This window comes from Astatotilapia calliptera, chromosome 17 (assembly GCF_964374335.1).
Source record: "Astatotilapia calliptera chromosome 17, fAstCal68.1, whole genome shotgun sequence".
In the NCBI taxonomy this organism is placed as follows: Eukaryota; Metazoa; Chordata; class Actinopteri; order Cichliformes; family Cichlidae; genus Astatotilapia; species Astatotilapia calliptera.
Window position 1 is genome coordinate 13,382,489 of NC_137438.1, and position 16,680 is coordinate 13,399,168.

General features: G+C 41.5%; 1 protein-coding gene across 3 annotated transcripts in view; it reads right to left on the bottom strand.

Annotated features, from left to right (window-relative positions):
- phactr1 (phosphatase and actin regulator 1) overlaps nt 1–16,680 on the bottom strand; it is a 44,346-nt gene that overhangs the window by 13,709 nt on the left and 13,957 nt on the right. For 2 of the 3 annotated variants that reach the window (XM_080291679.1, XM_026147242.2), the window contains exons 1-2: nt 4,825–5,187; nt 1,057–1,221 (exon numbers count right to left, since the gene is read on the bottom strand). In XM_080291679.1, coding sequence (XP_080147805.1) covers nt 1,057–1,221; nt 4,825–5,098 — 439 coding nt within the window. In that variant the 5' untranslated portion in view covers nt 5,099–5,187. Of the gene's footprint in view, nt 1–1,056; nt 1,222–4,824; nt 5,188–16,680 lie in introns of those variants that run through there. The other variant, XM_080291680.1, reaches the window with a different exon arrangement.

The following is a 16,680-nucleotide window of genomic DNA, read 5'->3' on the forward strand; positions in this document are numbered from 1 at the left end:
AATAGCAGTTTGGCTGATCCCAATGTTTATTGCATTTATGCATTTCATCACACCACCTGAGAAAAAGCACAAATTCAGTCATTCTGATTTATGAGGCTGGATCCCAAATATACAAGGGCACCAAAACTGAAAGAATACAAATCAGTTACTATGTTTCCGCTGTGCTGACTATTCTTTATCTGTAGAAAAGTCTTTATGATGAAGACGGAGCCTGTAACAGCTCACGAATTTGACTAAACAAGTGGGAGGTGACGTTTACCTTCTTGCTTCCAGCTGTTAGCAGAAGTCTTTCTTCTGAGTTTATTACATACCTGCAGAATCAGAAAGCAGCAGGATCCTCTATTGAGTGGATACACATGTGAGAGAGCAGCCTCATTAATGACTGACAGCGATGCCACTAATGAGGATCTAACAGCAAATGGAGTTTTGCACTTTTCTTGACATGGATGGGCTGTCACACAGGTCAGCCCATCCACGTCACAGGTCAAAGCTATAAGTTTGAACATCCTAGGTGACTTCCTTCGTGAGTTATCACATTCACAAGATTTTCAATAAACTTGACCTCTGACTTGAGGTCAAGGTCACTGAACTTCAAACTCCAGAGTTTTAGTGGATGCACCTATGGTATCAATTTGAAAATTAATTATTCTTCACTTGGATTTTAGAGCTAAATAAAGATGCTGCATTCATGGTCTAATGGAAATGTCCAGGATTCCAATCCAGCTACAAACCTTTGCATTCGCATTATGTATACTTCCAAAATTGAATTCAGTGGACAAATGAAGGTTGATATTACTTGTTCCTGCTTAATATCTACATACAGCCATTCTTTGCTTATATGACGTATCAGACTATAATGACTGGACTCATGAAATCTCCCTGTGCATAGCCAGACACAACCATGCACAGTAGACTTTTGATGCTAACATTTTAAAGGACAGCGTCTCTCAAGGCTGTTGCTAGGTGTCAGAGATGGGAGTGAGGCAGAGAGGACAGAAAGGCGCAGAGCTGGCTGCCGACCTGCAGATGTGCTGTTTACAGAGTTTTGGTTCTCACCTGCAGACGTCTGCTTAAACTTCTCACTCTTCTTCTTCCTCCACTTCCAGGGTTTGAACAGACGACCCAGGGTGGCGAATTTGCTCCGCCGCCGGATGGGGGGCGTGTGCGTACCCGGTACCAGCGAATCAGAGCGCATCGCTGCCAACCTCTCCACTTCCTCAGCTGAAAAGACAACATTAACAAGCAGATAAACAAAATGCATAAAAACATTGTTTTTGTGGTTTTGACTCACTTAATTTTGCGCTTTTTATTCCAACGCTTAGCACAACAACGTATTTGTTCGGATATTTGGCGTTATGACGACTGACAGTTGGCATCTGGGCGACTGATATAGTCTGAGTTCTTTTTTAGGAAGAGTGTAGCACAAATTTGAAAACCTGATGCCTTTTCTCAGATAAACATCGCCATAAAAGGAAGACCTTCGGGTAATGACCCAAAAATTGTTTTTTCAAGAAATCATTCTGGATAATGATCTGATTAATGACCATTTTATTAAAGCCTCAGCCAGGTGGGCACAAAGTAAATGAGCTATTATTCTATAGCTTATTAACTGATAATGGGACCCTTTTAACCCACAGTTAAGTAGAACAGATGATCGCTGCTCTCTGCTTCAAATGTCAGAGGACATTTTCTGCCAGGGGGGTTTTGCATAATCAAGTCAGGTAAAGCTTATTTGGATCGCTTTCAATCACAGCTAATGTGTCAGGTGGCCACAGCAGCAGAAACCTTATGTAAGAAGGAGGAGAGAAAAACTTGGACAGAGAGGAGTTAGCCAGCTACAACACAGACCAAAGGGGGGGGGGGTTCAGTGGTGAGAATCTGATAGAATTATAACCTCTTCAACTGTGAGCCTTCCCTTTCCCATGTTTTCCATTAACCCTCTTCCTCTGAGCTACAATTCCCCCCACCCCACAGGGACTTTCCTCAAAGTAATCATGCTGGAGGCCACTCTATACAGCATGCTCCGATTTTCCATTTGAAATTACACCTTTCCCATTACACACACACACACACACACACACACACACACACACACACACACACACACACACACCATCCTCTACAAAACAAGGGCAGAGCCAGCAGCAATAAAGGGGGGGAAGGAAGGCAACATTTCAGCAGGCAGCAGAGGATGTAAACCTGCACACAAACACTGGCCGACAGAAGCATGCAGTGCAAACAGATACTTGTCAGACAGATGAATGGAAAGATGGAAATGAATCCAAACACATGGAATGTTTCGAATTTGGGTGAAGTAAACTTAATTCAACTGGGAATGTTGTACAAGTAATTGAGGAATGACAGGGAAAATCTGGCAGTAAAACATAGGAATGTTTTGCAAAATCATGTGCGGCTCAGAGTCAAAGATGCTTGTTTTCCACATCAAAAGCAGACAGATGTGGAGGTTCTGGACGCCTCCTAGGTGAGGTGTTTCAGGCATGGCCAAATGGAGGCAGACTGAGGAGAGATTACATCTGTCAGCTGGCCTGGGAAAGCCTGACTGCTCCCCAGAATGAGGTGGCTAAGGAGAGAGATGTTTGGACATGTGTGTTTAGATTGCTGTCCCTGTGATGTGGACCCCGATAAGCAGGAGACAATGGATGATGGATGGATAAAAGACTGTTGTATATTATCACTGCCTTCAGTTCTATTACAAAAATACAGTACGACTTGACCATCAGTCTACCTTTAAGTCAAAATCTTTGAAGCTGTGTTTTTGCCAGTGATTTCTCCTCTATTTGAAACATTATCAGCAGTTGATGGACAAACCAGCCATGTGTAAACTGGTAGGCAGCTGCAGACGGGAGGCGATGACATCCTTCGGGAGGCCTTGTTGGAAGAGAGATGTCAGTTCAAATCTGCACCAACACTGTACCTGCCATTGAGAGTTCCTTCAACAACATCCAGTCAGCCCCCCCTCATCCTCCCCTCCCTAACCCCTCAGTAGACACTCTGAGTCTGTGTAGCATCCCTGTGTGAACGTCAGAGCTCACGGAAACCTCCCTTGCACAAAGGCTCTCTCAATGAAGCGTCTCCAGCACCTAAAGCAGTAAAATTAGTGTTTCCAGGACAACAGTGACATCATTCGACTGCAAAAAACCCCCAAAACTATGCAGATTTTGAGGTGATGACATACTGTGTTTGTCTCATCTTTTGTCTCCTTACACAAAAGGTGTCTTCTCCCTCCTGGTGTAGTCCAACCCCCCCTCGCCACAAGCAGTGGAGCGAGAGCAGCAGTGAGTCAGAGGGCTCAGACTCACACTGCAGGGAGACATTCTTTCAGTCTGACCTGGGGTCTGTTATCTCACTGATGCCTCAAAACACTGACTCACTGAACAACAAGCTCGAAAACAACTTGGTTCAGCCAAAACAACGATGCTGGAAGGCCTGTGTTACGACTGAATTTCTTAGCTGATTCATAGTTTTAGTTTTTGTTTCTCTCTCTTTTTTTTTTTAAATGGCCTTGCTACTGGGCATCAAGCAAAATAAGACTCGCCACCCCCCCAAACTGCAGTTCCTCTGATGGCCACTTGAGGCTGTCTCCAAAAGAGTGTCAGTCCCACAGACCATATAAAAGATGTGAGTAGCTGTTGTGATGCCATCCACTGGTTTCTTGACAGTGGATGGCATTAACATTTTCACCATCACTAACTTAGCCAATGAGCAAATGTTTTTGAAACTAACGGCTTGTTAATCACAAGGCATGAAATTCACTGACCAGCAGTAGCCACTGTCATCTTTTTATACAGTCTATGCTGGCACCAGCTGTTGCATCAATTGACTTGACTTGTGTTGATTTGTGGAGGAAAAACAAGAACGCCAACAGTCTGAAACATCTTCAAGTAAACAATAAATGAAGAGGAAATGTTACTGTCACTGCAAACCAGTTTCTTCATTACTGAGTTTACTGAAAAATGACGTTTTTGATCATCTGTTGAAGATCCTCTGTCAAGAAAACTCCAAACGAGTTCTGGTTATCTCTTCTCAAACAAATCGTGCCAGTAAAACCAGGTTTTGAAAGGGCTGCTCACTAAATCCCCGGTGGCTGATTAAGCAATTTAAATCAAGTGGCTGAGTTTTATTAAAGAACAAAGCCTCCACTGATCCACACGCTAAGGTTTTCAAATAAAACCACAAGCTGATTAAATGAACAGATTCTATGATTAGCTATTGATCTCTGTTATTTAAGCCAGAGCAACTATTGACGTTGTGTGTGTTTGAGATGAACTGCTGCAGTGATGGCTCCATAAATTGATTTCTGTATTGACAGAAAATTCATCAGCATCAGTGCAGATAATAATCCACCGACAGTCTGAACTTGAAGTGATAGTTATAGCAGTTAATAAGGGAAAAGACTAAACCATACGATGATGTTTGGTTTGTGGAATCCAGTAAGACAAAACCAGAAAATTTCCCAGCTCTCTATATTAACTGAAACTATAGCGATCCGTGCGTGGAATGCCCTGAACTTCTGCTTTCACGATGCAAACAGGGAAGCAAAACAAAAACTGGACTTGAAATCATGCGCTTACAGTGAAGCTCCAGCCACACCACAGCCCCGTGACAGCGAAGAAGACTCAGCAGAGGCTTTCAAACAGCATCAGCTATTGTTAACCTCACTGTAAAGTAAAACAGATTCAATACAGGGATCTGATCTGAGCGCTGACCCCGACCCCCACCAGCAGGCAGGGAGCGATGAGCACAATCATTTAAAAAGCAGGAGTACTCCTCCTCCTGCTCTCAAAGCAACCTGAAGCGTCTCACCGTCCAGCGGCTCGGCTCCTCGGCAGTTGCTGCAGATGTGTTTGATCTCCTTGCAGTGGATCATGAACGGCGTGTTGTTGTTGTTGTTCGCGGCGGGCTCATGATGATGCTGAAGCTGATGCTTCTCGGAGCTGTTACGGGACTTCATCCTGGTCAGGCAGAAAGCTCTCCTTCTCTTCCTCAGCTCCCCCTCTTCGGACGCCGGGGTTGAGGATGTGCCGTGGGTCTTAGGTCCGGACCACGAGCACATCACGTCTCCTCCACAGCCCGCCATGTTTGAGCTGGACTGCAGGAATAGACCCTCTCGCCCTCTGCTCCGCTAGAGGGGATTTCAAACGGTTTGCTGCTCTGTCCACCCCCTGCAAGTCAACCAACATACGACGCTGTTTCCCCTCAGTTCCTACAAAATAAAAGCCCACAAGCTGTGCTCTTCTTTTTCAGATCTGCAACCAAGCTGGTACCTTCACAACCATGTCACCAGGTTACACGCGTCCCCGGCCACAAATCTTTCGGTGAACCCCAGCCAGCTAGTTTCTACGATCCCCCCCCCCTCTCTCTCATCAGACACATAAAGGAATGTGTACACAGGATGAAGAGTACTGACTGTATCCTACTGAAAAAAGTAACCCTCACAACACACCTTCACTCGCTTCTTCTGCTGGGAGCTGCAGCAGGTCGTCCTCTAGGGAGGGCAGCTTTTGGCACCTTCAAAGTCTTGTGATATGAATCCACTGTGATAGTGAGCTGCTGCTACTATGTTTTACCTCCCACTTAGCTTGAACATCTGAACGTCTCAAAAACTAACTGCAGTGTTTTCATCCTAAATTTGTTGAATAAAAAAATGCCAATTTTCTGGCAAAGTACTGGAAGTACTCAGCCCACACTAGCCTCAGCAGTGTGAGAAAGAGGCAGGAAAAATGAATGACTCCTGGATGAACCAACTGCGCATGGGCCCCTGGACATGCCTACTGGATAATCCGGCCCAGGCCACTTCTTACACTTTATTTAAACAGCTGTAGCATCTAAACTTGTACTTGTTTTTGCCACAAGTTTGGGTCTTGTGGAATCTTATATTAGTCCATGTTTTATCCTTTGAATCGCCTCTTGCATTTGCCATTAAATTGGGAAGGGAGACACAACAGTGTCAGAATGAGGCTCTCTGTGTTGTTGTACTTGTTTTTGCCACAAGTTTGGGTCTTGTCTATTGTCAGGCTAACAGAGAAAAAAAAAAACTCCATTATGCCCTGACCATGCACTCCACCTGTATCATTTCCTACTCTTCCTAGGATAATCTCTCTCTAATCTTAACCAAACTGGAGCTTTCATGCAAAATATTACAGAAATCCCTGTTTACAACACGTACACTACAAAAAGCAATAAATCACTGAATGCAATTCATGGTCTCTGCAGAAAAATTGAATAGTGACATCAAATAGGCGTTACTGTAAGTTGTCATCTTTATGTGGAATATGTATTTGGTGACAACAAAAATATTGCTCCACTTCAACCTAGAAAGACCAAGAAAAATAATCAGCCACATCGCCCCCTTTACCTATTAACTAAAAAAAACAAACAAACAAACAAACAAAAAAGAGTGTTAAGTAGAAGGTGAGGTGGAGGTGAGCTGCAACGGAGCTTGCAAGTTAAAGCTGGTTAAATAGCACTCCCTATATGGTATTTGTCAAATGGACGAGTAGAAGATTTGGAAGAGGAAAAAACGCATATCTACAGGCTGAAATGTTTGTGGCTCCACTGACTGATACTCAGTGTTCCATTTACTGTACCCACCAATGAACCATTATATGAAAATTCAAAATACAAGATGATTGTTAAAGCACATGATTAGCTTGTGTGGACAAAAAAAGAAACAGCATTGACAGCATGCTTGCAAATGTCCATTGCTGGCTTACATAGCGTAATATGTATTAGTTTACTACTGATAAAAGAAGCCAGACTTTTAGCAAATAGGATTAAAGATCCAGGTAAAAATAACTTAATACATTCTGAGAAACCTAATGCAAAATACATCTAAAGCTGCTTTTTTGTTGCAGCTAATGAATTTCAAACAAAACTGATTGGTGGCGGAAAAATGACAAGGTACTCTGCATTTAAAAAAAACCCACAATGTAAGCTTAGATGTGCTTTATTAACAAGAAAGCCTATAATCCTCTAGGCATCGTTAGTCTGGATATCATTCGTTTTTCATTATTTTATTTTGAAGGTCCACTTCCTTTCTGGGTTCCACCTATTTTTCCAGCCTTAGCTTTAACTAGCTCCAGCCCCCATCTCCGCAGCCAATCACAGTCTGCACGCGGATCAATGACGCGCATTCGAGTCGCCGCTTTAGCCAATATGGTTGAAGCACGGACATTAACGATGTAGTATTTTAAACCAAAGAAGGAAAACCTGGAAAACCAAGGGAATGACTTTTTACATTCAGAAGCAAAGCCACGTAGTCTGCCTGAGTGTGACACGAACAGCTGTCCCTTTTATGTGTTTGAATATACGCTTACTGGCCACTTTATTAGACACACTTTGCCAGGACCTTTGCCTCCTTTTCAGCTACAGGCTGTAGGGTGGCTGTAGCTCAGGTGGCAGAGCAGGTCAGCCACTAATCAGAAGGTCGGTGGTTCGATCCCAGGCTGCCTCCTGGCTATTGACAGGAGGCCCAAATATCCTTGGGCAAGATACTAACCCCATGTTTGCCTACTGGTGGTGGTCAGAGTGCCCGGTGGCGCCAGTGTCCGGCAGCCTCGCCTCTGTCAGTGCGCCCCAGGGCAACTGTGGCTACAATGTAGCTTGCCATCGCCAATGGGTGAATAACTGAATGTAGTGTGAAGCGCTTTGGGGTCCTTAGGGACTAGAAAAGCGCTATACAAATGCAGCCCATTTACCATTTTCCATTCAGAACGGCCTCTAAGACAAAGACTAAAGTGCTGGAAACATTCATCTGAGATTTCTGTTCATGTTGACATGACAGCATCATACAGTTGCTGCAGATTTGTCAGCTGTTATGCATGTAAGCCACCTTGCGCTTCATCACCTCCCAAAGATATTGGATTGAGCGTCTAGTGCCTGTGGAGGCCACTGGAGTACAGTGAACTTATTGTTATTTGTCATGTTAAGATCAATCAATCAATCAATCAATCTTTATTGATTTAAACCAGTTTCAAATGATCTGAGCTTTGTCACATGGCATGTTATCCTGCTGGAAGGAGCCATTAGAAGATCAGTGAGCTGTGGTCATAAAGTGATGGAGATGGTTACTCAGGTCTGAATATTGCAACATAAATCAAAACTCATCAGACCAGGCAACATTTTTCCAACCTGCTACATTCAAATTTTGGTGAACAAGTGCAAACTGTAGCCTCAAAATCGAATATATAGATATAATATAGTGCTATATTATCCCAATAGATCATTTCACCATACCAGTGCAGGGTACATACCAGTTCTACCATTCCCACCATCACCTGATTATTGCATGTCTGATCATTGGGGTTCCCTCTCTAATGTTGTAAGGTTGTTACTTTACAATATAACGGTCCTTTAGTCAGTGTTAATTTGTAAATAACACTGAATTTGAAGTGGTATGAAACAAAAATAAATCCACAGTTTTACTGGAAGCGACTAACTCTTCCAGGTTGCAGATTGAAATCTTGAAATGTTCTTGAGGTTCACAGCTGCATAGCTGTGTGTGAGTGTGTGTGTGGGTGGGTGGCTGATCAGTAAAAACAACAAGAAAAAATGACACACATAACAGATCCAAGATTTAAAAGATGAAAACAAAAGTTAAATTTGGAAAGCCTTTTAAAAATAAGCATGAAGAGAGAAATTTGCATATTCTCTGTGGAGGCCAAGCAAGGGTCACAGCCTGTAGCTGCGACTCTCTGCCAGCAGGTGGCGCTCATTTACAACAAATAGGTAAAATACATTAATCCATCTTTCTGAAACAGTGACAGACTGAGCTGCAGGGTGCTGGCTGGTTAGGAGGAGTCACTGTCTAATCATCTGCTATCAACCTCATATTGCAACAGTCATCTGTGATGCACAGGAATACACTAGTAGGCCTTGGATGTGCGTTTGTGTTTGACTGACTAGACCTGTATTTATACAGTCAATCATTTCAGGCTATTTATTGTGTGAATTGTGTGCGGATGCTTACGTATTTATGTAACACTAAGATTAACAAAGCATATGCTCCATTTTCCTTGCTGCAAACGATGAGTCATGGAGGATTTCAAAATCAAAGTACAAGGCTGTGTATTACAAGATGAAAGGCGCACTGTTAATTGAACAAGCCTTGCATCTGGAGTGATCCCGCCTCCTTCAGTATCAGACCTACAGCTCTCACACTTAGCTGAGAGTAAAAACAAGGGCGTAAAATAAAAGAAATGTCCTTTAAGAAGACTTAGAGCAATGAAGTGGTCGGATGAAGTGGATGAGGCTCAATTTAGCAGGGATACAAGTGAGGACCACCATGACTCCTTAAGTGTCACACAGGTGTCTCCACAAGCTTATTCTGATGACTTGCCTGATTTAATATCTCTCTTCGGGTGCTGCTGCTTCCTCCAGTGAGGAGGAGATGGGATATAAGAGCAGCGGTGGGTGAGGACGATCAATAAATCTATGCCCCCAACTAACTTACACATACGCTAAGACTAAATATGGCTGGAAGGCGAGGTGGGTTCACTGTGCACTGGCAGAGCTCAGACTGTAGGTATGATTCACATTACTGGTTTATACTTGCACATTTAATGTATTCAGATATAATGTATCAGCAGTGGGACTACTCATTATGCATTGAGTCATATTATCATTTATAGTGCCCTCAAAAAGAAAAGAAAAAACATAAAAAGTGTTGCTCTATGCAGTAGTCTAAGCAGCAACATTAGTTTCCCTTATAAATGACATGCTTTTGGCAGAGTGTGTCATCTCTACAAACCATTTATTGTCACATTTGCAGATGTTGTAGTAGTGGTTCTATTATGCTTGTATTTATTTTCTTTTTTACTGTCATGTATACACTCTACAACAAACTCCAGATTGATAAACTGCTATATGAGTCCAAGCATACAATACACGGAGCTTAAACTTAGCTTAGCAGTTCCACTTTGAAGGTCTACTTGTTGGCAGGAGACGAATGATTAAGTGCATAGATTAAAAACCAAAATGTGGGACTTCTTTTCTGAAACGTTTCCACTGTAAACAACAACATGAAGGCGAGTTACTGTGGAACAACACTCTTGTGGAGCACTTTAACCTGTACATAACTTCCTATTTTAATCACCAGGCCTGTGGTGCTTTTTCACATTCTTTATTCCGTATTTAGTGGTGATTCGGACACAATTCTCCTGCAGATACAACTTTTGGTTATGTATGGGTGACACATGTTGAATGCGAATGCGAATTGAGAATGTAACACGATGAAATGACCACAATCTATATGAAAAAATACAGATGTTAATGATCACTGTAAAGTTTGTTTGAGATTGTCCTGTCCGCTAAAGAGGAGATAGGGTACATACAGACACATAAATACATACTCTACGATCATTACTGTATGATGTTAAGGCTAGTTATGCACTACTATGAAGTTGCAGGCCTTAAAATAGACACATTTGTAAAAAAAATAATTTAATAAAAAATAACTGTCACAGCAAAGCAACAGAAACTTAATGTGTTTTATCTTCTAAGTTTCACGATCGAAGTTTTTAAAATTGGGATGCTTCCAAAACTCACACTTGTGATATTTACGAGCACTCAAGTGCCTAGAAATGTCATCTAGTCCCATTGAATACAACAGTAATGTTAGTGTGGACATTTATCAAACACACACTCAGGAGCTAAAAGGAAGAACACAACAAGAAGGAGGAAGAATCTCCAAAAAGTTGATTCTGTTCATCTGGACGTAGCGTTTTTTGGGAGAAACATTTCGTCACTCATCCAGTGACTTCTTCAGTCTCAGCTGACTGCAGGTTTCCCCAAATCTTATAAACAGTACATTTGCATAATGACTGAAACCAGCCCACTGAAGGAACAACGGGCTGGGAGGTCAGTTGCTTCATCATTAATTATACAAATTCTTATGACCATTGATCAACAACCACTGACCAAAACCCACTGATCAAAGACCACTGATCAATGGTCATGAGTACCATTCACAGAGAGTTGGGGAATGGCTGCAATCTCAGCATTGTAAGATGGCGAAAGATGTACCCTTAGGCCCCCTCCTCGATTCAGAGATGGTCTTTCCCTTTTCGCATGAATGGCCTCCTTGACTCCACGCTCAAACCAGCGATCCTCCCTGTCCAGGATGTGTAAATCCTCATCCTTGAAAGAGTGTCCACTGGCCTGTAGGTGTAAATAGACTGCAGAGTCCTGGCCTGACGAGGTAGCTCTTCTGTGTTGTGCCATCCGCTTCGCCAGAGGTTGTTTGGTTTCCCCGATGTATAAATCCTGGCAATCCTCCTGGCACTTAACAGCGTACACTATGTTACTCTGTTTGTGTCGGGGACCCGATGCTTGGGGTGGACCAGTTTTTGGCGCAACGTGTTTTGGGGTTTAAAAGCCACATGTACTGGGAAACCTGCAGTCAGCTCAGACTGAAGAAGTCACTTAGATGAGTGACGAAACGTTTTTCCCACAAAATGCTACATCCAGATGAACAGAATCAACTTTTTGGAGATTTACTTCCCTGGATGATTGAGAATGCATCAAGAAGGAGGAAGAATCTTTAATAAAGCCATTACATAGGATAGAAGGTAAAAAAAAAAAAAACCCCATAAGATCCTTATCTTAGAAAATCTGTAAAAATAGATATTTGTTAAAATGTTTGATAAAAACATGATTTATAATATTGACAATACCACTGTAATCCCTGGGTGTCTATGAATTTTATTTTAATTTTTTACTTTACCTACAATACCATTAGATATCAGAAATGTATATCAGTGATTAACAGTTGTAAATGATGAATGTGTAGGTGTAGAGAGCCCCACTTTGAGTCATTATCAGCCCAGTATTCCAATAGCACGTTTAGCTAGAAGCTTATTGATCAGTAGAGGAAAAAGAAATTCCATTTATGGTAGCACAGCTAAAACTGTTGCTCATTGACAAAGTGATGTATTTGGCTAGTTGATTGATAAAATGTCAGCCTTTGTGAGTTTGACTACAATCTTGACATGTCCTGCCCTAAACATCAGTATCAATGTCAACACTAAGAGGTGACTACATAATGTTGGTGTTCTAGGCAGACTTGCAAAGACCAATCAGTGTCTGTGGACAAAAGAGCACAGACACAGAACAGACGAAGAAGTCTGAGGCATCTAAGTCAGAACCAAATGTTGATAAAGTTTGTTAAAATGTTAAAAAAATTTATTCCTCCTATTTTTTGGCCTTTTTCTGGCTTTATTTGATAGGGACAGGAAAGGGGCAAGACCAGGGAAGACAGGCAGCAAAGGGCTGCAGGTTGCCTGCTCATCCCAGAGAGCTAAACCAACACCTTTGTATTCCTCCTTACAGAGTTCAGTTTAATCTTAAGGTGTACAGCACTGGTCTGAGACCTCTGCAACTCCTATATTGCATTCTTTTATTCTATCCCTTTTCTCCTTCTGGGTAAAAAAAAAAAAAGTCAATTTGAGAGAAAACTGAATGAGTTACCAAATAGTGGCTGTAGTCTCTCTGCAGAGGGTGTACATCACTCCACACATAAAAAAAACCCCCATTTCCTTCCATGTATTTTTGAAGAGTTTAGTCATAGATCTCTTATGCTTTTTATGACTAGTCGTATCTAAATTGTAGTCTATTATTATATTACAATCTCTTCCACATATAATATTCCTTCATATACTGTTGCTATGGTTTCAATACATTTTCATCAGTTCTACCCTCTTTATCTTTGATTTCTTTTAACAGTTCAAAATTCTCTGCACTGGCTATTAATATTGCCACTCCTCATTTCCTCCTCATGTGAGCTATTAAAAGTGTTTCTTGTGTTTGTGTTTCTCCAAATTTCTTAAGCTTCTTGTGTTCCACATGTCCGGTGTGCGCGTTGAATCTGGAGATCTGAATCGATTGAAATTTCCTCTTTGAGTCATTTATCCACAAACACTGTGACCAAGTCACTCTTTGATTCTGTTTCCTCTTGGATTCAGTAAATCTGTAGGTTGCTCTGCCTAGATCTCAACTCCAATCATCTAGTTTGTCCAGTATTGATTCCTGATCCTTTATTAATTCTTGCAATTCAAAACTCCATGACTCTTTTTCCTTGGTGCGTGTCAGGGCAGTTCAGGCAGGCTGTCGCTTATTTGGGTGGTTTGGCCATCTTAAGACTGTTTTCATCTCCTGTCAATGTTAGCCATGTTAGCTTCTAGCATTGGTCTGCTCTGTTCCTTTGTGTTATCTGTTACTTTACTTTGTGAGTTTGAGGTTCTTTTCTTTTTCTTCATTGCGTCTCCTCCAGATTTCACAATTTTGAGTAATTTAATAACCAGTTCTCGAGTTTCACCAGAATTTCTTGTTGGTGTATAGGAGATCGTACATGGTCCCTCGCTGTCCCACCAGAAAAAAATCCAGTATTCTGTTTTAAACAGGATGGGCACTATGGTCTGTGGATACAAAGGAAATGCCACTAAAAACAATGCAACATTTGGGAAGCACTTCAGAAAGCATTGGGTGAAATGACAGCTAGAATGCCAAAGGTTTCTAAGAGTGTGGCCATCCACAAATGGCCTGCTCTTTGACAAAAAACTGACATTTTTCAAATGATTTCTATCCTTGTCTTCACTATATTTTGATTTTTTGATCTATAGAAGACATACAGTTTCTTAAAAAAATGTGACTTTTTTTATGGTAAGCACAAATTTCTGAGCATATGGCAGCATCTCAAGTCTAAATTTATCAGTGACAAACAACTATTATATCAACCATTTATGGAGCTTCTACCATAATACAGGGGCATGAATAGTGATATTAATACTGAATTCATCATCAAAAATTTCAGCATCTTTATGTATGCTGATGGGTGGGCAGCAAAGAAAGAATTTCATTGCACAAAGAAATGCCTTTTCTGTTGTGACACATGACAATAAACACTTCTTGAATCTAGATGCACACCTGCCAACAGCCTGACTGCTGTGGCTCTTGCTGAAGTGTGAGTAAGGACTGATTGTCTCTGTGTCCAAAGTTAACAGCCTATATTGCTACCAATTCAATTTCAACCATATTAGATGATTATGCGCTCCACAAATTATATCTAGCCCTAACATTCAGTGCCAGTATATGAAGTAGTGTTCGTTTTATGTAGTGTTCAATCCACCCCAGAAAGGCTGGGACCTTTCTGCGCGGAGTTCGCATGTTCTTGTTGTGTCTCTAGCTTTCTCCTGCAGTCCAGAGATGTAGATTAGGTTAAACGGTGATTCTAATTCACTGCATATGTGAATGTTGCCTGTCTCTTCATGTTAGCCCTGCAGAATATGGCTAGCTGGCTGATGGATGGATGGAGTGAAGATATTCTTTCCCTAATCTTAAGCATACTAGAGTTGCAATGCAAAACTATTAAAGAATAGTTATTTTGTGATTGGAGGGTTTCAAAAAGTTTGGAGTAAGTTAATCAGAACTACTTATATGAAACTACAACTATCATTCTCATCTGTACTGATTTTATATTTTCATGGGATGATGGTGCCATCATCCCATGAAAATTTATTTAAAACCAGAGGTGGGGAGAGAAGCAGTAAGACCCCGGCACCCCAAAGAGCGCACATTATTGACAACAGGCACGACAGTGATTAAGTCAGTAACAGGATTAAAAAATGGGGAGCTGGGAGGGAAGTGGGTTGCAAAGCAGCCTGCAGGGTGCAGCAACCATTTTAAACAGTACACGTTATTTTAGCAAGCCAATTGGATTCACAGACAAATATCAACCGAATCATTAACTGATATAGGCTGGAACTAAGATCAGCTGATTTCATGTGATTGCAGTGTGATGCTACATGATTATTGAGAAGGCAAAAATAAAATACAAGATCTGCTTAGAACAGAATGATGTCCAGTCTGAATGCTGCATTTAGTTGCTGCTAAAGCCTCAGTCACATTTGAATAAGAATAGCCTCTTTGAACTAAGAACATGTGTTTTCTGGGTGATTGCACTGAATGTGTTTACTGTTGGTGACCAATTAGATGGCCTGCCATACAGCAACCTTAGCTTCTGAGCGACCACTTTAAGTCTCAAGGCGATTGCTCAGGTCTCCTAGTAGGAGGCAATATATCTCCCAACAATTTTTCTCCAGTTGGTTTAGAAATAATTTTATTTTTTCCTCCTAGTGTTATTGGTGTCAATGTTGAAGCTACAGCAGTAAACACATATAGCCTAGTAGCCGTTTCTATGAGTGCCATAGATCCATCACCCATCCACTGATCCATCCATTTTCATAGTTTTCATCGGTTAGTAACTAATCATTGGAACAGCCTGGTTGACCAGAAAATGAAAACATACACCTTTTGGAAATAACTTTTTTTCTTTCACCAAAGAAAATTGACTTAAAGACACATGAGACATGTCCTTATTTATCTCATAACATAGTCTGTTATAAAATGGCTATTAGAAATATTAATCTCTCCAAATGAGGTGGAATTACGCTCCCTGCAGTGTGGGGTAACTTTGTTTATCTGCATCCTGAAAAATGGAAAAACATGCACATTAGTACTTTAATCATCCAGCTTATCCCCAAATAAAAATGCTTACAGAGCCATCTAATTAGATACAATATTTTTTATTATTATTATTATTATTATTATTATGCCTGCAATGTCTTTTCCCTCCACAACCCTACCCCTTTATCTCGTTTCATTCCATACTCTGCCTTGTTTGTCAGAATGTAAATTCCCTGAACCGCATAAAAAAGAAACACAAGTAACAGAACTGCAGCAGGGATTAAGGGGTGGGTGGACAGTAATTTAGTTTGAGGTCTCAGAAAGGGGCTCGCGGAGGGCACGGGGGTTTATCAGGTTACAGCTTACTGCGCTGTAGACAGCAACAGACTTCATGTCTCAATGTCTCTGACGAGTCACAAGAATCTAGAGTGTTTTCAGTTATAGGAAACGCTCACAAACATACCACCACACCCTGTACGTGTTTGTGTGAATTCACACACATGCTGTACATGAGAGGTGGTACAAGCAGCACATACTTTGACCACAGGTGTCACATCACAGGAGGCAGCCTGTGGCCTTCACAGCTGTCACATCATTGGCCATCAGTGTGGCGCTGAGCTCTTTACATCTGTCTTACTGTAAATCAGCATGCCCAACAGCATCTATTTTATGATGGTAGCAGTCTAAGCATTATTACTCATGAGCTGCCAGAATCCCCACTCTTCAGCTCAGTATAAAGCCATCAGTCAGGACTACAGGAGCACAAAACAGACCATATCCAGGATAGAAGCTTCCTCATCTCTGTGCCTTTGTGCTGTGATGGAGATCCACATGTGCATTTATTGAATCAGTCTCACCTTGACCTGCCTGAGCTGTGATTCACATCTCCTTGGTGCTGAGTTTGCCTGACAACTCTAATGAGATTCCAGCACACTCAGACTCTGAAGCTTGGTAACTAGCTTGTCAAACACTAGAAGGGTGTAAAAATAAATCAAAGAATTACTGAGCTTCACTATTGGTGCCGCTGTGGCTCTGGATTTTTCCATGCGCAAGTCATACTTTTGACTATGGTTTGTTTCTACCTTTGTGTTTATCTTTAGATCCAACATTGGTTGTTCAAAGCCTCAGAGATGCGAAATCCATTAAAATATTCATGAAAACCATTTGTTTAAGTGTCCTTGCCTGTTCATTTTTTTTTTG